Source organism: Apis laboriosa, unplaced genomic scaffold, assembly GCF_014066325.1.
Source record: "Apis laboriosa isolate Shangri-la unplaced genomic scaffold, ASM1406632v1 scaffold40_cov151, whole genome shotgun sequence".
Classification (NCBI taxonomy): Eukaryota; Metazoa; Arthropoda; class Insecta; order Hymenoptera; family Apidae; genus Apis; species Apis laboriosa.
This window is the reverse complement of record NW_025223180.1, coordinates 6154180-6174415: the sequence shown is the minus strand read 5'-3', so window position 1 is coordinate 6174415 and position 20236 is coordinate 6154180. Positions and strand designations below refer to the sequence as shown.

The 20236-nt window shown below is 42.8% G+C and overlaps 1 protein-coding gene across 1 annotated transcript in view; it reads right to left on the bottom strand.

Moving 5' to 3' along the window:
- The window catches only part of LOC122715937 (heterogeneous nuclear ribonucleoprotein L-like), a gene marked incomplete at its 3' end in the record, with an annotated part of 81370 nt that overhangs the window by 27490 nt on the left and 33644 nt on the right, over nt 1-20236 (bottom strand). Inside the window, exons 4-5 of the mRNA XM_043938534.1 lie at nt 9805-9890; nt 9098-9194 (exon numbers count right to left, since the gene is read on the bottom strand). Coding sequence (XP_043794469.1) covers nt 9098-9194; nt 9805-9890 — 183 coding nt within the window. The remainder of the gene's footprint in view (nt 1-9097; nt 9195-9804; nt 9891-20236) is intronic.

Sequence of the window (20236 nt, the reverse complement as noted above, 5' to 3'; positions counted from 1 at the left end):
CTACATTTCACATTTCTCACAATCGATCAAATGCTTTTGATAGAAAAAATAAAATAGAAATTATTTTTAAATTCGTTTCAAAAATTAAAGGATTTTTATTTCAATTCCATAAATTCACGACTTATGGTTAAATATATTTTTTCCAATTATCCCATTCGTACGATAAATATTCAAATTTGAAAAATTAAAGACTTTCAAAATATTCCTCCGTTTCTTTACGGAGAGAACAAAGATCAACGAGGATCGTTCTATTGAATAAAAAAAATAAACAAATTGATCATAAACCTTTCTCACGCAAAATTGTTATTCACCAACAATATATCAAAAAAATATAAAGAATATTATATCGAGATAATCGATTCTCTTCGTGTAAAATTTTATCTTTTATCCGATATTAGAATCTCCCCCTTTTTTCGCGCAAAATAGTCTCCTCTTTTTCATTACAAATTTTCAAACAACAAATTCCAATGAACTCTGCCGAAATTTCAAACGAGGAACGAGAGTCTCGAACTCTCGATCGATTTCTCGCCACGATTAAAGAAAAACAACGAGAACACCTAGACAAGCGACTCATAGAAGAAGAGAAGCGATCGTTTCGTATTCCTGATGCAAGTTTCGCAAAAAAGAGAGGGCGGGGAAATGCGAACGACTTACGTAATCCGCGCACGCGTTTAAACGAAACCTCTCCGCGCGTTTCGTCGTCGTGGTCGTCGCCGTCGTTCATGGCTAAAGTACCGCGACCACGAGAGAGTTGGAATTGACCGTTCACTTTTATTATACACAAGCGTGTTCGACACGGTCGACCGAGTGCCGCCTATAGATAGAAACGCGTGTTAATTTCCTGCCCGTGGATCGCGCGACATTATTTCCAAGTCCGCGTGATCCCGAAACCGCGGCCTAGACCCGAGTATAAACACGCAGAGGGCCTCTTTTCTCTCTCTCTCTCTCTCTCTCTCTCTCTCCCTCTCTCTCTCTCTCTCACTCGCGTGTTTACTCGAATATCGGGTGTCGTAAAATCTTGCCGATTTTATATGCGGTTTAAATTAAAGAGCAAGTTTTTACCATTGTTGTACAAGTTAAAATTAGAATTTAATGTGGAACGCGATGTGGTTTAAGGTGTGATCGATTGATCGAGAGGAAAACAAGGGATTTCGTTGTTTTATATGGAATAAAACGTTTCCAAATCCGGCTCGATCCATCTTCGTCGTTCGGCTTGCCGTCGAATTATATTCCCAAATCGGAAATAACGTGGAAAATGTTGAGTATCGTTAAATACGCATTAATCAAATATTAATATGTCTACAAGGCAATATAATGGAACGATATAATCGAGATGCTGGAGGATAATAAACGGAAATATAAATAACAGTAATATAATTGGAATTTTATGATTGATGGCCTCAAGAAATATATAAATTTTATCAATAATTAACCGTGTAATAATATTTTTTTTTTTATTCGTTTAATTTGTTTTCCAAATGAAAAATTCAACGTTATTTCTTTTTCTTCCTTCCCCCCATTTTGAGATTTAAAATAGAAAAAAAATATGTCACGTTTGTTTCGTTCATCGTGAGAATAAGACAGAATGAAGAAAAAATTAAACGTAGTAATAAATGATGCTGATATCACGATAACGTAATATCATGTTTTTTTTATCCGATTTCCAGATAATTCTCGTTCATTAAATGGCACAATCGACGCACACTCTCACGATTAACGGTAAACATAGAACTTCATACGCATATATCATGTTTTCTGAATTGTGGCGCGTTCAATTACAATGCTTTCAACGCAATAATCCTTTCTACTAATGTTAATGAATCACCTGCATTATCCAGGTTTTGCTATGCTACACCCCTCTAAAACGGTTTGAAAACAGATGCAATTCGAAGCGACACTAATAGACCCGCAAAAATAGATCGAAGACCATTCCTATCGATATTACTTCACACTTTAATCCAAACCTTCTATTAATACCTCCGTATCGGCGAACTCATTTCTCTCACATAATCTTCCTTCGTTTTATCACCCCTATTTATTACGGAAATTCCATAAAAGTTGTGTAAGATGAAAAGAAAAATTATTCGGCAATGTTTTTTAATTAATTTCAAGTAAATCCTCAATAAAAATCTCAAACCTCTTTCTCGTTACTTCTATTTCAGCCTCTTACAACTTCAACTCTCTCTCTCTCTCTCTTTCTCGTTGCTCTCACGGACAACTACAATGGAAAAAGCAAATTGAACACTGTCGTGGAAAGAGACAGCGGCATAAGGAAAAGTTGTTTCTCGTCCTCATCTTTCCATATTATACAATATTGAACAAAACACATAATAAAATATCCCCTACAAGCAATCCTCCTACGCGGAAGAGTAATCCACGAGGCGGAAATTCATTTGACCGTCATAACGACCCTCCTCCTCCCTCCTCCGCGATAATGAGTTATTCCGAAAACTAAGAGATTCGCTCGGCGAATTTGCACCCGAGCACTGTATCCGCCCGGCTTCCCTTCGAGTAATTGAACAATTACGCGATATAATTGCCGGGAAAATTATATCCCGCGAGGGGCCGGGCAACAAGCGGCCACGTTTCCTTAAAATCCCGGAACGAGAACGAACGGCCGGTTAAGAAAACTTTTCGTAGGTAGCTCGAACGCTTCCTGGGCGAACGTCTAATTACAAGGCAGGAGGGAGGAGCGGAGAGTAGAGACGCACGCACGCATACACACACACAGACACAGCACGCGCACGGAGGGAAGAACTGCCAAGTTCCAGCGGCGTTTCGCGGAAAAGCTTCATCCGGTCGGACGGGGGCACAGAGAATCGTTCCGGCCATTTGCAATTCAAATGAGTAGCCGGAGGATTTCCCGCGCGCGCCAACACCAGCCACCCTCTCCCTCTGTCTTTCACTCCTCTCTATCTCCGTCTCTCCTTTCTCTGTAACTGGCAGATGCCAGAAATTTCACAAGCTCAACCACGATGACTCGTGACACGACGTAAAACCTTGGATTGTAATTCAAACGCGATCTGTGTACGCGTGTGTGTGTATGTGTGTGTATACCGTGAGTATATAATATCCGCTTGGAACGCGGAACATTGTGGAAAAATTCATTCGAATTCGAACAAGTTTCTACGAAAAGGTTAATGGTACACCAGCTTGATACTGAAACTTGTTACGAAAATTCTATCATGTATCATGGAATATAGGGGGTATCCGTCTGTAAATCTTAGCCACTGGTGTTCCACTGGTTGATAAATAACGAACCCCTTAGAAAATGGCTGCACGATCCTCTGGTGGGCCGTGTACCGATTTCTATCAGTGGGATGATAATCGACTCGCTCGCGGCTCTTCTGGGAGATAATCACCTTGAATAATAAAACTTTTCTATAAAGAGAATTGAGAGGAAGAGAGAGAGAAAGATAGTGATCTCGCGAAAGGATAAAATCGAAAACGGGATAAACTTCGGAATACGTTTATCGATCCCATAAATTCGATCGAATTTTAACGTAACAATGAACGAATGAGAATAATTTTCGCACGTGTTCAAGATTGTTTCCGGATCGATCTTTTTTCTCTTGATTAATTGTTCAAAAGATTCGCGTATAAATTTCCAAAACTAGAGCGAATTATTGTGAAACGCGTCCCATATCCGCGAAATAAACGAGTTCAATTAGCTCGAAACGTGGAGAGAGAGAGAGAGAGAGAGAGAGAGAGAGAGAGAGAGAGAGAGAAGAAAAAAATCGTAACTTCGTATTCGTGGAACATTTCGATCGTGTTTATTAGATCCCGATCGACTATGATTCACACGCCTTAATCCAATTTAGCGCGCGACCAACGATCTTGATAGTCGTTCGTTTCACGCAATTACCATCATCGCCAAGCGTTGTTTCGTTCGTTTAATCGAACGAGATGGCGGGCTCGATCGAACGATCCATACGATAACGAGACGGTTGTTTGCATGCCGAAATAATCAAGCTTGTGCTCTTCCTTTTTCTTTTTTTTTTCCAAGTGATTGAAAACAATTTACCGATCCTCAATTCCTTAATTATCACGTGTCAAAGTGATAACAGATTTCGATTCGCACGAAAAAAAAATCCATCGATCATTAATAAATTTCTCCAACAATGATACAACACTCGAAACACTAATTTACTACGATGTTTGCGCGCATCCACTGTAACGTTACAGTAACAAGGCAAAAAAGTGTAAAAAAAAAAAAAAAAAGGGTAAAGAGAAAAGGGGTAGCGGACTAACGAAACACACATCGAATACACGGTCGAATGCCAAACTAATTTCCTGTTTACTTTGCGTCCCTTTTAATCTGCCGACGGTCGGCCCATCGGCCAACAAAACGTTGCCCCGCACCTGATATTCACAATTTTTTCGCCTGCGAACTCGCCCCCTCCTCGCCGTTTTCGAAAACGTCACAGATAACGCGTTCTAATTAGCCGGTAATCAAGCGGGTCGGCCGCTCTTAATTTTCCCTCGTCAAGCGGCGCGACGGTATCGGGACGACACAAGAGAGAGAGAGAGAGAGAGAGAGAGAGAGAGAGAGAGAGAGAGAGTGTTTTTCGTGTTTTCTACGGGTAACAATAAGGATCGAAAGGAAGGGGTGGTCGGAATGGTAAAACGATAAAACGATCAACGAGAAGGCAACGTCGGTTGGAAACGGGCAGGAAATAATTGCCAGATCGTTTTTCATTGTCAACGTTCGGTTAATGCGAATATTGGGTACAAAGTGAGGTGTAATTTTAGAGAAGGCTAGGCCGGACCCGAGGTAACCCGATCATTGGCTACGCGGCTGCCAAAATGGAGAAGAACGACGCGAGGGATTCGGTTATCGGCGAGGACCGAATGTTTATAATAACGTGGTTGCACAACTAACACGTTAAACGACGATAGACGACGCGAAATCGATAGATATGGGAGAGAGCTGCGTCCAGAAACGCGCTTCCTCTTGGAAAGACTCTTGGATTGGTTGGAGAGAAGGGTGTACTCGCGTAAACCCCTTTCGGGGTGAATAAAACGAGGCGAACCCACGAGGGCAGAACAACAGGTAAGAACAAACAAATTTCGTTATTTCGTACTACCTTTCAATCGAGAGGATTCGTTCCCTTAGTTACGGAATAAAAATATAACGTTTGTATATAACGAGTAACGCGAGCGTAAATACGGAAACAAAAGCAACTCTATGCCTCTATAAATCGGGGAACGGGAATGGGAGTTGTATTCGACTCGAGATCCCGGTCCAAATCCTTTATTTATCGAGTGCTCGATCCACCAATCGAGTTGTTCCGACTACCACCAAATTCTCCCTACTCTTAAACCTAATCCGGCAAAATGGCCGCCGCCAACAATTGCGTTTCGTTATAAAGTTTCGATACACGACGAGCTCTCCCCTCGCCCTTCCCCCTCCTCGATCGAGCTAACAAGCAACGGAGGGGGGGGAAAAAAAAATCTCGTCCACGAATTCTCCTCCCTCTCCCCGGATCCATCGAGTGGCTCGTTTCGCATGAAATTTCCCGTAATTGCCTTTCGAGAAACTTGGAGATTGGCTACTTTGCACGCCCGTTTTTCACGAGGAGTACCGATTATCAAAGTAATCGAGCTGGTTATCGCGGTGATTTTTCATCCTTTTAATCCCCCCCCCCCCTTTCTCTCTCCCGCCGTTCTTAGCGAAAATTTATATAAAGCTTGGTCGACGAGACCAGAAAAGAGACGGAATAGAGAGAATGATGTATTTATACGATCGAAACGACGCAGGTGATACGCATATGTGTGTGTGTATCGTTGGGCGGGCAGCAACTTCATTCGAGGAAAATATCGCAAGAAGCGGTGACAGATTGACAAAGCGTTGCTACGTGTCCGCTTATCGTTCAGCTTCGCGGAGGCGAGCGTGTAAATTTATCGAATGCAAACGATTGTATCCATCGTCGTATCGCGTATCATTATCGATAATCGACGGTTCGAAAGAGGATCGTCGTTACGAGGGGGAGGGACCCGAATTTGCGAGATCCGAGCGAAAAAACGATAGATTTTTTTTTTTTTTTTTTTACTAAATTTTCGCCCTCGAAAAATTTATCGGCCGATATGTTTCTATCCCTCTTTCCGCTCTCGCGTGGGTTTCGCTCGAAAAATTGTGGATTTTTTTTTTTTTTTCTTTTTTTTTTTTCAGTTCGAAAGTTTTCGCGATATTTCACAATTTAACTTGTAGAGGACGAATTTATTAAATGACACAGTAGTTACACTGATATCCATTCGGAAATATTTATTGAACAACAAGGAAACGCGTGAAAATTGTTTGAAATAAAATATCGCGCGTTCTCTCTCTCTCTCGAAGAAGAAGAAGAAGAAGAAGAAAAATTCTCGAATAAATAACAATTTCTTAAATATATTTTCTTTCAAACGGTTAAGTGTCATCGTGAAAATTGGTTGAATTTTTCGGCAAGACTTAATCGTGCAACAAACTGCAAACCGCTAGTTTATCGCGATATATCGATATATCGAGAAACAGATTAAGTATCCCGTAACGGATACGCGGTTTCCGACACATGCATTCATACGTTTTGCCATTTAACCGAGGCATTGAATTAAATATAAATCTCGCGTGTCTGGGTTCGTTCGATCGATCGATCGGTTCTGATCCCGAAAGGAAATTTCTCTTTATTAATTAATCCCGCGTATGACGCGTAATCCCTCGTTCAACGTTACGCGGACCTTTATTAAACTCGACGCATGCGAAACCGGCGTTCCGCGCGATTTATCCGATCGTATCCGATCGACGAAATCCGATTGCGGGGACACTTAAGCGTTAAAAAGGGAACGTTCCTTTCTGGCCAACGCAAGATATTTGCCAAAACGGCGGTTCGCCTATAATGAAAATAGAGCCTAGAAGCCACGGCCCAAAGTTCAAAATTGGATTTCGAGGCGGGGCTTGCGCGGCCCACCGATCCCACCCCTTTATGCAACTATTGCCAATGGAAAGATCTGCCAAATATGCGCGTGTGCTCGAGGAGACGTTGTGTAAGTGCGAAATACGCGCAACGCGGATGAATCATATGACAGTGCGAGGATGATATATTGGAAGAGAGACGAGAGAGAGGTTCGATGCCAGGATGGCGAGAAATCATCGAACACGATTCGAGAATGCACGCCGAAAGGTTATTCCTCGTGAATCACGAAGGCATGCGAGCGAAATCTCGTGCGTACATTGTGTACATTCTCTTGGACAGCGGAAGAGATTACCCTGCTATTTAACTATTAAAAAAGCGACGCGAGGAATGAGCAATTATCGATAATTATCGATATAACGGACTGTGTACAGAAACGAAACCCCGTTGCTTAGAAAATATAGAGAATAATACGCCGTGTATTTTCCTAAGTTTGGACGAAGGAAGTTAATCGAAAGGGATATGGCAATATAGCATGTGTCGTATTGCGAACGAAACGAACGAATAAAATGCATAGAAAAATACACGCTGTTCGAAACGTTAAACGCGTCGCGTTAGAAAAACAACTATTAATTTCCCCTCCAGTTAAAAAAGAAAAGATGTGACGAATGATAAATGAGATACGTCGAAAGAATGCGATAGAGAGAAAAGGGGTGTTCGATCGATTCGAACAAAGAAGAAAAAAAAAAAATATCACTCGTTAGGCGAGAACGAGCGAGCGAGCGAGCGAGCGAGCGAGCGGCTTTCATGCTCGCATCTCGTCTCCTCTGGAATCGCTCTTTCTTTCTTTCCTTCTTTCTTTCGTTTTTTTCTCCCTCCCTCTCTTTTTACCCCCTGCTTTCAAACGACACGAAAGACCTCATTGCCGCGGGCCTAACGTTAATGCGCGTGATTTTCTTTTCACTCTCTCCGGAGCAGAGCTAGTCGCTGTTTGCACTGCGATCCTTTTCACGATAGAAGGGACACCCGTAAGAGGGAAGCGCGACGTAACGTTGTTTCAACAGGGGAGGTATTTGTAATTACGGCAATAATTACGGCCAACACGCACGGGCCAAGGATTAAATGGAAATAATTTATCCCTCTATTATAATTTCTTAATTCGCTATTTTCTTCGTCTCTATAAACTCGAATCTATCATTTTTCTCACTGAATTGAATGAATCGTATAAAAAGATATGCACAATGAGTAATGAAATTGGAGTGATTCATCGTGTACTAACATATATATTCCTGTATACTTAATAGAGAAGTCTAGAACTATTATTTAAACGAATTACGCGACTCTTTTCACAAATAGATATATGCATTTGATATAAAATGTGGGTGTAGACTGTCAATACGTTTCGATGTCTCGTTACATCATCTTTGTTTTCGTGCAACAAATTATTCGAATATGTACGTTATTTACGTTTATTATTTGTTATACACGTGTTTCCCGTTTATGATAAATTTTTTCTCAAGCGCATTTAACGAGATGGAAAGCATTTCATTTTCACATTTTTACACGATGAATTATCTCGGGATCCCGTTTCGATCCCGATATCTTCGTCGGTCGAGAGATGGATATAATAAAGAAAGGATAACAGTATGCGGATATACTGTTATACTGTTTCCATTAAGCTCGTCCGCGGCGAGAAACGCGAATGATAACGCTCTCGAGATCTATTTGTCGGATTTGCTAATTAGACACTAGGATGAAATATTGAAAAGAATGTCGTCGACGCGGGGGGGAGGGGAGGTTGTACGGAGGATAATTGGAATATGTAACGAGCACGTTAAAATGAATAAAAACCGGCAAATTTCCCTCGAAATTTTATGGTACCATAAGTGCACCGTATCTCTCCCTTTTATCACCGTTACGTAAAGGTACCGTGAATCTAGAACGTTTCCATTATTTGCGGAAGCATTTCTCAGTCGGATTCTTTCTCATGAATATTAACGGTGAATCTGAAAAGGGTTATTTTTTTTCTTCTTCTTCTTCTTCTTCCTTTTTTTTTGCCCCTTTTCATTTACATTTCACCGTGAAATAGTCCAACGTGCCCTTAATAAACCTGATCTTCGAGGGAGAACCGCTTCTGCGAGCGAATATCACGAGAAACGGGACGGGGAATTAATATTTTTCTTTATACGGTGATTTTATACGGCACTCACCTTGGCGAAATCGATCTTCAATGTGCAGCAACCGGAGTATATGTCCGCTCCGTGAAGCGTCTCCTTCGCTCTCGTCGCCGATTCCACCGAGTCAAACGTGATCATCGAACAATTCGGTTAAGAAAAAATATTTGTTCAGACACTAAAACGAAACATTTTCGTGAGAAAATGTTCCATCTATCTATGGAAGAGGATCTCCAACCTTTCAAACGCGAATCTCAATTTCTTAATTTCGATTTTAAATTGTTATCTTCGAAGGATGATGATTCGAAAGATCTTCGGAGAATGATAATTATTCGATATAAATATAATTTTCGATCCATATTAATATCGCTTGAGATCGATTTCCAAAACAAGGATAATCTTTAACGAGATTCGATATGCTGCTCGAATTCGGTTCGACTCGAGGTATCAAAGGATTAGAGCGAGTGACACGACTACCGGAAGAGTTCTCGTGTTCCAACCCTCGAGTTCTCCTTACAATAAATCTTCATCGTATTGTAATGCTGGCACGTGACCGACAAACTTCGCTCTACGATCCTTTCTAGATTAAAAAAAAAAGGAAAGAAAGAAAGAAAGAAAGTGTGCCACGAAAGCGGAGATCCTCTCGAGCTTTAAACCCGTTTTATCGCGCTTCGCCAAGCTTGACGACGAAACGCGCAATGATTCATCGGATTGGACCAAGGACGCGTATTGCAAAAGGATATTCCACCATCGCTTGAACGCCGTTCTTCTTGAAAATAACGATGCGTTGTACTTGGCCGCTGGGCGCGCTGATCGTGTGCAGCACTTCCTGTGAACAGAGAACACAATTTTTTCACAAATGTCACAGATACGTTATTGAAAAGATGCCGATAGCATTGTTGCACGGAATATGCGATGACAAGGTTATTTACGACTCTTCGCCCATCCCTACTCGCACACTTGAATTTCAACCGGGCATCGTTGCTATAAATTGCATGTCTATTTATATCACGTTGTATGTATATAGTTATCGAGTTCGCCAGAAGAATTTGCAATTCGTCAACAAGTAGGTCTATATCTTTAAAGAAATATTCGAGTAAGATTCGATGGAAGGATGCAACTTTGAATTTTATATTCTTCTAACGAAATGGATTCTATCTATTTATAAAGATTTGAAAATTTGTAATCCTTCTATTCCTTGTCTCTTTTTCTACACGAAAATTTCGTACATTCTTCTGTATCCAATTTTTCCACAATTTCGAACAGTTATCGAACTGAAAAAAAAAAAAAGAGAAACTATACGTATATATCTTCGAAATAAATTCCATCCGATGCGAAATAATAAAGGGATGCACGATCCGTTATACACGTCACGTAAAAATGGTCGGGGGTTGCACGTGAAATATTCCCTCCAGCCATATCTCAAATTCAAATCCGACATTTTTCGTACACATCTTACTCCGCGCGTATCTGAAATAAGAGTGTGAAACAAGAGTGCGAAAAAAGCAGCGGCAATCACTCTTCACCTGGTTGTCTGCCACTCAGCCGCGTGTAAAATGGTCAGGAAATTTATCGTTATGCATCGACTTAGAATAGAACAGGATTGAAGAAGGATTAAGGTTTAAGCTTCGAACGGATAAACGGCGAATATTCGAGAAAATATCGCGATATGGAAATTGGAAGTTTCGAATCGAAGGCTCGCACCATCTCCAGAAACTTTACGAATACAGAAATTTCAATAGCGAAACATGCTCGACACTTGGTTTATGAAAGATTCGATTGATTCGATTTGCGCGATAACTAACTAAGTGGGTAGAAAAAGTGAGGGAAAGGAGGGGAAACGAGCGAGTGGGACGCTAAAATTGCGCGATAATTGGGCGTACTCTCGTGTGTACAAACATTTGATAATTTTAATAGCCATAACTCTTCGAAGGAACAACAAACATCGAGGCGAGAGAGTTGGAGAGCTTCTAATATACGTTCTAATAAAAATATAACGATCCTGTTTTCCATTGAAATTCTCAATACCGACTCGAGACCTTGCCGATCCCATAACACGATTTGTTTGAGACCAAAGCACGAATGTTTGGACAGTATCGTGTTCAATGATACACAATGTGTAACATAATTCGCGATTAATCCGAGAAAATTGTTTCCACGTGTTAAAACAAACCTCTCCACCGTAACGTTTGAAAAATGGGCTGAACCAATAATATTTTCTCGATCCCTGCGTCACGTAAAAATCGTTGCGGTGTAGAGATGGGAACAGATGGGAAATAATGCAACGACGCAACTCGGTGAAAATCTCAACAACTTGTTCCCCTCGTTCGAACTGAAACCGGGTCATTTTTTTATCACTTTATCAACTTTTCATATTTACTGCCATCACAATGCGCTTCCGTATTACGACCTATCGTATCTTTTTTACATTTCCCTCTGACGATCTTCAAAGATGGGAGAAAGATAAAAAAAAGATATAGAAATACCGTCAAATCTCATTAAACCGAGAATCGACCCGTTCCAACACTTCGTCTTCCACCTATCTCGAGCCACTGTGTAACACTGAATGAAACGCTCGCTTCTAAACCGAATCGATAATTGAAAACGTTTTCGAATCAGGTGGACGTTTTACCTGTAGCGATAGCCGGTAAACTCCAACGATACTAGCGATGACGCGGCATGGCGTGATGCCAAACCCACTTTTGCAACTTTTAACTTCTTTCGCGAGGAATACCTCGATTCGAGGCGAACGAGAGAGAGAGAGAAAGAGAGAGAGATACGGCGAGTCGACTCACGGAATCGTAAACGTTTGTCGTTTAGGAAGGGGAAATTCTCTTCTAAACGGAAAAACTATCCCGCCGATACACGTGGCGCGACCAAACAACTTGGAATCGTGATGTCATCAATTTCGAGGCGAGAAGGATGACTCAGTCGCGATCCATTTCCCCCTCCCTCCTCGTTTTATCGAAGGTCCGAATAGCGGTGGAAAATAACGCGCGTCCATTCGCTTCTTTCTCCGTTGAATATCGATTTGATCGAAGAGCAATTGATCGGAGAGAGATAGAAAGGAAAATGGAAAAGTATGAGGAGATGCGAAAGGGGTTGGTGGTCATTTGAATGGTCATCGTCGATATTGTATTTGGGGATAGCAGGAGGACGTGACACAATTGCGAAAGAGGGAACAACTATTCGCCGTGGCTCCTGGGACGAGTAAGTTAAACGTTTGTATAGCGTTGACCGAAATTAGCGTAATCACCTTTGGGGTTGACAAATTACGCTAATTGAAAATTGGAACGGGGGGAAATTGTCGTCGCCCTTTCCAAACGTTTATGAAGGTATGAACCGTGAACGGAGAATTTATAGGCGAACAATAAATTGCACTACTTTGAAATTTGAAACTGAAATTTTTCTAAAAATTTTTTAGAATGTAAACTCGCTTGCTTGTGAAGTATCTGTATCGCGTATAAAAATAACATCTTGATTATTTGCGTTATCCAATTACGAACGTTTCCAATTTACAGTACATCGTTTTTATCCCGTTTCTTTCCTTACTTCATTTTCTGTTACGTAAGGTGTACGCGTAATTTAAAGGAAAAATAAAAAAAGCACAAAAGAGACGCTACTAATTGCACACACATCGCGACACGCGCCTATTTTTCTTTCGTACGAGGACGAGCGTAACAAATTTATCGACTATTATTTTTCTCAGAACTTGAAATAAAAACTATATATATATATATATATAGTTACGACTCGCGTTTCTAATTCGAACACGTGGAGCGAAGGAGCTCGCGAAACAACTCGTCTCGTTCGAAGTCGAAGAAGTTAATCGAATCCAATTCGGAGATACAGCGAATATTTGGAGAGACGTGGCTCGGCAAACAAACATCGTACAACGGAGGCGAGTAATGGACGATTCGTTGGATCGCGGGATGGTTGTAATAGGTGGCGAGTTGTAACGCGGCGTGTTTGCTTTTCGAGAAATGCACGCATCCACAACTCGGACTTAATTATCCGGCGTTTCCATCCGGGGCGAGAAGAAAGTAACGCCCCTTTGTACGATTCGAAATACCAGATCTTTTGTCGCACATCTCCGGCGTATATAGCAGCCGGTGTAAATTCAATAAGGCCCCGTTCCGTCGATCTTCGACAAAGGCCGCCCTGCCTCTCTTTATCTCCGCGCTCCCCCTCTCCTTTCCTTCTCGCCTTAAACGACACGAGGAAGGAGGGAGGAATCGTGATAAGAATATAGGTAATCTCCCCTCGACCCGTTCCTTTTGTTCCTTTTGCTCGAAACGGTATTTCGTTGCCTCGGGAACAACGGTGTCCATTGGACGGATACGCTAATGGAATCCCCTCCATAAAGGATAAAATCGTGGATAAAATCGTTTAATAAAATTTTGGAACCAGGATTTTAGGAATGATTGATAAAGAGCGATCCGTTCGATCCGTGGAACATCGGGAGAGTGATCGGAATGATGGACGATCAGAGCGAAAGATATAAGGAAGGAGAGGGCTTCGGTCAAAGGAAGAAAGGAGACTTTAATGAAAGTCTTGTTTGAATACTGGGCAAGATCAAGGAACACGTGTACTCTTTTATCTTCGGCTACTTGTTCGAATTGAGAAAGAGAAAATATAGAGGTCTCGTTTCGCGGGCTAATAATCTTCGAGATCGAATAAGGAGAAGATGAAAGAATGATTTGGGATTGTTAACGCGGTTGTCGAAGAGGCGACGCGAGTGGTAGTCGTAGCGTACGAACCCTATTTCAGAAGTTATACCGTCTCAGGTCGGCGAGACGTGAGTGGTAGTCCGGATTAGACGCCGCCATTTGGGATTGTTGGGATTAGGTCGCACGATTCGAGACATACCGGTAACAGTTGGATCCCGGAATTTCGAGGTGAAATCGGTAAAATCGCGTTAAATTGAATTTCACCGTTGTTAAATTCTATTTACAAGGGATTAAAATTGTCCGCGCCACTCACGATCCGTTGAAGAAATACGAAGGAAGGAGAGATCGAGATGAAATATTGGCGGAAACGGTTAAAGGAACGAGCTCGAATCCTCGCCTCCGGATACATCTTCTGAGACTTCTCTATAAAGAATTCACGAGCGTTGGTACGCTGTGAAATGACACCGTGTTTCTCGCACACTTTACAATTTACACGAAAGGAAATCCACCAAGAGAAAACATCGCTCCGTTCCAACTCCTAGAGAAGCTTATTCCCGATTCGATATCTCCACTCTCCTCTTCTCCCTCCACCTTATCCATCGAGTTTACATAAATGACCCAAGATTAATCGCGTTAAGCCTCTCGGAGAGCCGATGAATTAAATAAGACGTTGGGCTTTTCGTGGAGACCTGGCCGGTCGATCGATGCCCTCCGGCGAGCCTTTTCTTATTATTAGAAAATCTTCCTTGATTCCACGGGGCCCCAGGAATCCCGATCCCGTTCCTTGAAAGCCGCGTGAAAAAGCGATGAAGCGTCAGAATCGCGACGTCAACCGAGAGTGGAGAGGAGAGCCATTCCGCTCGAGGCACACCATAGATAGATATTTCCCCACGTGCTCGTTGCATATACGCAATCGACGTGGATGCACGTATTACGCTACTTCCGGAAGAAGCGACGAGGCCAGCGATGGAAGCGACGTAATAAGCGTTGCGACACGTTTGCGCGACTGGCGAGACGTCGAATCGAAAGGACGAACCGAAAGCCAAACCAAATACGTCTCCCCTCCAATCGCGCGTGTTGTCAAACAATCGGTGCCGCGCCGTTTCGTTCGCTCGATTAGAACTCGCTTAGATCGAACGCGACTCGACTCGAGTACGCGTCTACCTGTGCTTCCCTCTCATTCTCTCGTTCTTTCTGTTTCTATTACGAGTAAGCACGCGCGGAAAATGGACGAGAGAGGGAAGGGGGGCTTTTTCTCCGTTCTCTTTTTTATTTCTCGAGGGAAATTTCAACAGGAGGGAGGAAAAGAGGGTAGGGAAGAAATTTGCCATCGACGAGTGCGAGCGTTTGGTCGAGTTGGACGTGGAGAAACGGAGAGGCTGAAGATTAGACTTTTCAAATTTTCACAATTGGCGGGAAACGGTTGACGAAACGGAGCATCTCGCCAACAGAGAGAGACAAGAGGGAATTGTCGAACGGTCGGTTACGAGGTGAAGACAGATGCGACGAATAGAGAGAAAAAAAAAAGATTTCGGAAAGGAAAAGAGAAATACGAGAAAGAGAATATTACGAAATATTACGAGTATTTTTTTTTTTTTTTTTTCTTTGGGATATTCGTTCCTTTGTTCGTCATCCGACCGGGAAGGGGATCTCTTCTGTGACTGACCTACCTCGTCGTGGCCGACGTTCTCTCGTATTTTTCTCGCCTAGATATAAATATCGGCGACAAATTACCCCGAGACGTCGAGACGCGCTTCTGTCCGGCTATTAGGAGGAAACATCCAAGAATAATTTTAACACTCTCGATCTCTCGAACGATATATATAATAACGCGTAACATTTCCTCAAAAGGAAAGGAAAAGATAACGATTATGCGTCGTTTGATTAACGAAAAGCTGAATTAAAGGAGTCCATTGGAGGAAAGCTCCCCATTTTTCTCCGGGAAAATTGAACCAGCTTTTAGAAGAAATCTCTCACAATGGTCTCGAGGATGGTAAAAAAAAAAAAAAAAAAAAAAAAAAAAGGGGGGTAGTAAGTAATCGGTGCACGAAAGATCTTCAGCTTTCACGCTCCTCCCTCATTTCTATTCCGCGCCACGCGGTGCCACGAGTTTGACCTACCTCACGTACCTCACCTTCGGCTTTCCTTCGTCTTCCTCTCCGCCCCGTGACTGATATAAACGCAACTGGTAGGTTAACTTTGGAAAATGATAGAATGGAGGATCAAAGGCATACGCACACACACATCGACGCCAGATCCGCGAGAAGAAAACCGTGACAACTGGATGCCTCGTAATTTCTCCCAAGTCTTTAATCATCGAGGTTGCCGTCTCGAAACGAAGAGGGACGGCCGTACATCTTCCACCGTGAATGGGGGATGATTTGAAAGAAGATCTAAGAAGCGGATAAATCACCGAACTTCATAAATCGATCGAGTGTTATCGATTAAAGCGTTCGCGTTTCTTCGACGCGGATCGAAGCCTCGACACTTAACAAGTTGAGTGGTTTCTTAACAACGTTGGTTCAAACAACCGACGCGAGGATAGCGCAAAGAAGCAAAGGGAAAGGAAGAAAGAGAGGATTCAACCGCGATCCGTCATATTTATTAACAAGGCGCCCAGCTTGTTTTCACAACGGACACGTGGTTCTTTGATCCTCGTCCTCCACGATTCTGCCAGCGATTGTTCGAATTTCGAAACAAAGAAGAAATTAAATTCGGGAAAGCCTCGATGGCCGACTATTTTTAACTCGATATTTCCTTGCACCATCACTGGTTTTAAACTCTCTCTCCCGGCTGGAGTCATGCAAATGCGACCACGAAGCCAACTTTCGAAAGGGTGGAAGCGCGGGACCAAAAGCTGCGGTGTCCTCTAATTCCCAGGGAAACTTTCATCGTAAGACTACCTCTTGTGTGCGCGAGGGAAAATTCAAAAGCGGGCTTTATTTCGTCGAGGGGGGAACGGAAATAATCGTTTTTTATCAAAGAACGAAATAAAATACAATATTTGATATCGAATCGTGATATACGAATCGTGGTACGAGCAGACAAATATCCTAAAAATGTTACGAATGAAAACCCTGAAAATTAAGAGATTCAATTTCTTGGAAAAAGTTGGGAAAAAATTTGTTTCGCGCTCTTCTTTTAAAAAAACATTCCTCCCCTCCCCAATTTTATCCTTCGACGCATCGATACCAGGCTCAAATATTCGAATTCCCCTTTAATCTCCCTCCCCTCGACTCTCGGCCATTCCGCTCGTTTTTGACCTAGCTCGCGCGTCATTCGTTTCAAAAATGTTCACCTCTTTGCAGAGGGAAAAAAGAAAGAGAGGAAGGAAGAAAAAAAGGGGCGAGAGAAAGGAAAGGAAAAAGCTTGGCGTTCTTTGCCGCGTTGCTCATTACCATTTAAAACAGAGGGCGCACCGTCGATTTAACCCGTGCACCCCGAGAGCCACACGGAATCGGAGCCACGGAATTTTCTCCTCATTGTCCTAACCAGTCGCGGAACGACGGTGGGCGCCTTCTAAACTTTCAGAGAGAGAGAGAGAGAGAGAGGGCAGCAGCCAAGCTTCTCGACCACCGGCAAAACCATCGTCTTTATCCCGGTTTCCCCTAATTCCATCGAGACTCCTGCAAGGGGAGATCGTTTCGACGCTCGTACAGACGAGCGCGCTGGCTGACCTTAATCGTCGCCCGCTGTATGGGTGCACACGTTGCGAGAAGAAGTCGATTTCCAACGGCTGGTTACCACGGTGCCACGGAAACGCGATAAAGGATCCTTTGAACTTGTACACGGGCGTAATAGGGGTTTCTGTCGATCCAAGTGATTACCACCTATATATGATATAGATCTTTAGGCGCGGATGGACCTTTTTCCTTTTCCTGTCTATCTCTCCCCATCCCAATTCTTTGCATTCCCCTCTTTATTGGAACTCTCTCGGATAATTCTTTCGAACGTCGAAATTCGTACAAGTTCCAATGTTCATTCTCTGGGGAGGAAGGAGGGGGATAATACTGCAGAGAGGAAAGCTGCAACGGATGATGGATGATTGTTTAGTCCACTCCACCGTTGTTTTCGAAAGCGGGAGAAGAGTTGGAGAGAATCGAAAAAATCGATATAATATTCCCCTCCCGCTAATCAATATTTAACGCTTTAATCGAAGAAATCGCGTTATAGAGATTTCTACGTGCATCATTCGGGATACATCATTCATATCCAATTTAATCCCGCCTGCAACAACGGCGAACTTTTAAATCTGTGATGCGGACGCGTGACTCGAATCGGACCACGAACGCTCACACCACTTTGCAACTTATTCGCTACACAGGCCTTCGCGTGTGAGTGTGTGGCGCGATTGTGATCACGTTTGCGTTTTATATCGTGGCTCGAGTACGCGGATTTATAGCCGAGCAAGACGGTAGTAGTAATAGTGGTGGTAGTTTCGTTTCTTTGCCAACGATGAAGTTCCAAAAGATTGAATCCCAGTCGGAAGACGTATATAAACAATTTATATACGTAACCGATATACATCATATGCACACACAATCCTCAACGAGCGTAACGATTCGACACCACCACCAGGAAAATATATATATATATACCCGCCATATTTCTCTTCGATCAAAAAGTTAGTTCCATTAAAAGTTTCGATACACCGTTTCAATAAAAATGTCGCGCTCTCGAAAAAAAACTCCCCCCTAATTACCACGGTTTTTCATCTATAGACCGCACGTTCAAAGATTCGAAGAAGAAACTTGGAATGAAATGCAAGGGAAGGGACAAACAGCCCTTACCATCTCTCCTTTTGGAACTCGAGGACGAGGTCATCTCGAAGAGAGAAGTTAAATAGAGTAACGAGAATGGCGGGATTCGACGAGGAAAACGTTGCCCTATCTATTTGGTGTTCGTTTCTTCGGTTAACAATGCTCACTCCAGAAACTAGCTTTCTGCTACATAACGATAATAGAGGTTGTCGTGCTCGCTATTGATACACCGAAGCTTATCTGAAAGTGGTTACGTATTTCAGGGCTGACATTAGCTACCTTATCGCGAATAGGACCGGTCTATCGAGTCAACCTCGACGCGCTAAATGCAAAACTCTCTCCCTCTCTCGCCCACTCATCCTTAGCCGACTGCGACAAAAGTTGTATCGAATCGCGCTAATCGATCCTAATAAACATAGCAGAGTCGTTTTTAGATCGAATTTTAATAAAGGCTAAGACAAACTAGGAACGGATTAGCGCGACTTTCCGACTTGGTCGTGTTTACAGAAATGGTATTTGCAACAAGTTGGAAAAATCAATATTTGTTTTAAACGCGAACTGCCACGAACTAAGGCCGTGAGTTTTGCGCGATTAAAATGCGTCATCTGGAAATACACAAACCACGACGAAGAGATGTGTGCACATGATCGGGGGCTGCACAAAACTGCGAATCGAGATATATATACATTATGTTTACTCGTAAATGTCAAGCTCTCTCACTTCGCAAATCGTGAGAACTATTACGAGTCTATACCCGTTATCGCGAGATTAGTCGGTTAAGCCTCGGTTAAACGGAAAATTTTAAACGGAACGAAGCCAAGAATGTATCCTCTTTAAAGTGGGCGGCGATTTACAATCGCGAAAGACCAATTAACGTCGACGTTGGAAAAGTTAAGGCTGGCACACCAGGATAAACGAACGATCCTCAACAAGTTGCCGGAACGAGGAGCAGTCGAAATAAACTCATCGGCTTGGATCCATAAAACGATGGCCGTTCGTTGTTGTACGATACACCGCGGAACGAGGCAGCTAGGAGCGGGTTAGGAACCGTGTCGGTGGGTTTAATGTTGGATAGATCCGTGGCGCGTGGAAAGGTCCTTATCCTAAATCCGGATTTCGAACTCATCCGACCTAATCCGCGCGGTTCGAGTGCTCGTTGCAAACCGCTTAGACGATATATTTGCGACAAAATATCGATTGTCAAATCGACTCGAAAGAGAGAGAGAGAGAGAGAGAGAGAGAGAGGGAGAAGGGGAGTCTCGTTGTTATCCTCCTTATTCCGCATGAAATATAAATCCACCGCGATATTTTTATCCAAACGTTGGAAAAAGTTTCGAATCGGATACGATTATATCCTCCCAGACGCGTGTCTCGATATTATGTCACAGAAAAGTACAAGTATTATCAGTCTTCTCTATGAATGTTGTGCGTAATATCACGTCGAAGATTATACTTGAAGAGCGGAGAAGGAGAGTCGCATTTTCATGGAAATTTCTTCCTTTTCAAGAAGAGCTCGCGGATAATTACCGATCGAGGGGGCAGCCATCGATAAGTGCGTCATCTCGTAGATGAAACTTTGCCGGGGGACGAAGACGGGGATAGGAAGAAGGAAACGCATTGTTCCAAGAAAGAGGGGAGGAGAACCGAATCTGCATCGATTTCCCGTTAATCCCTTTTATCGAGAATAGGAGAGCTCTCCCTCCCTTCTTCGACAGCGCATCCCCTGATGAGAGAGGTCCGTCCAC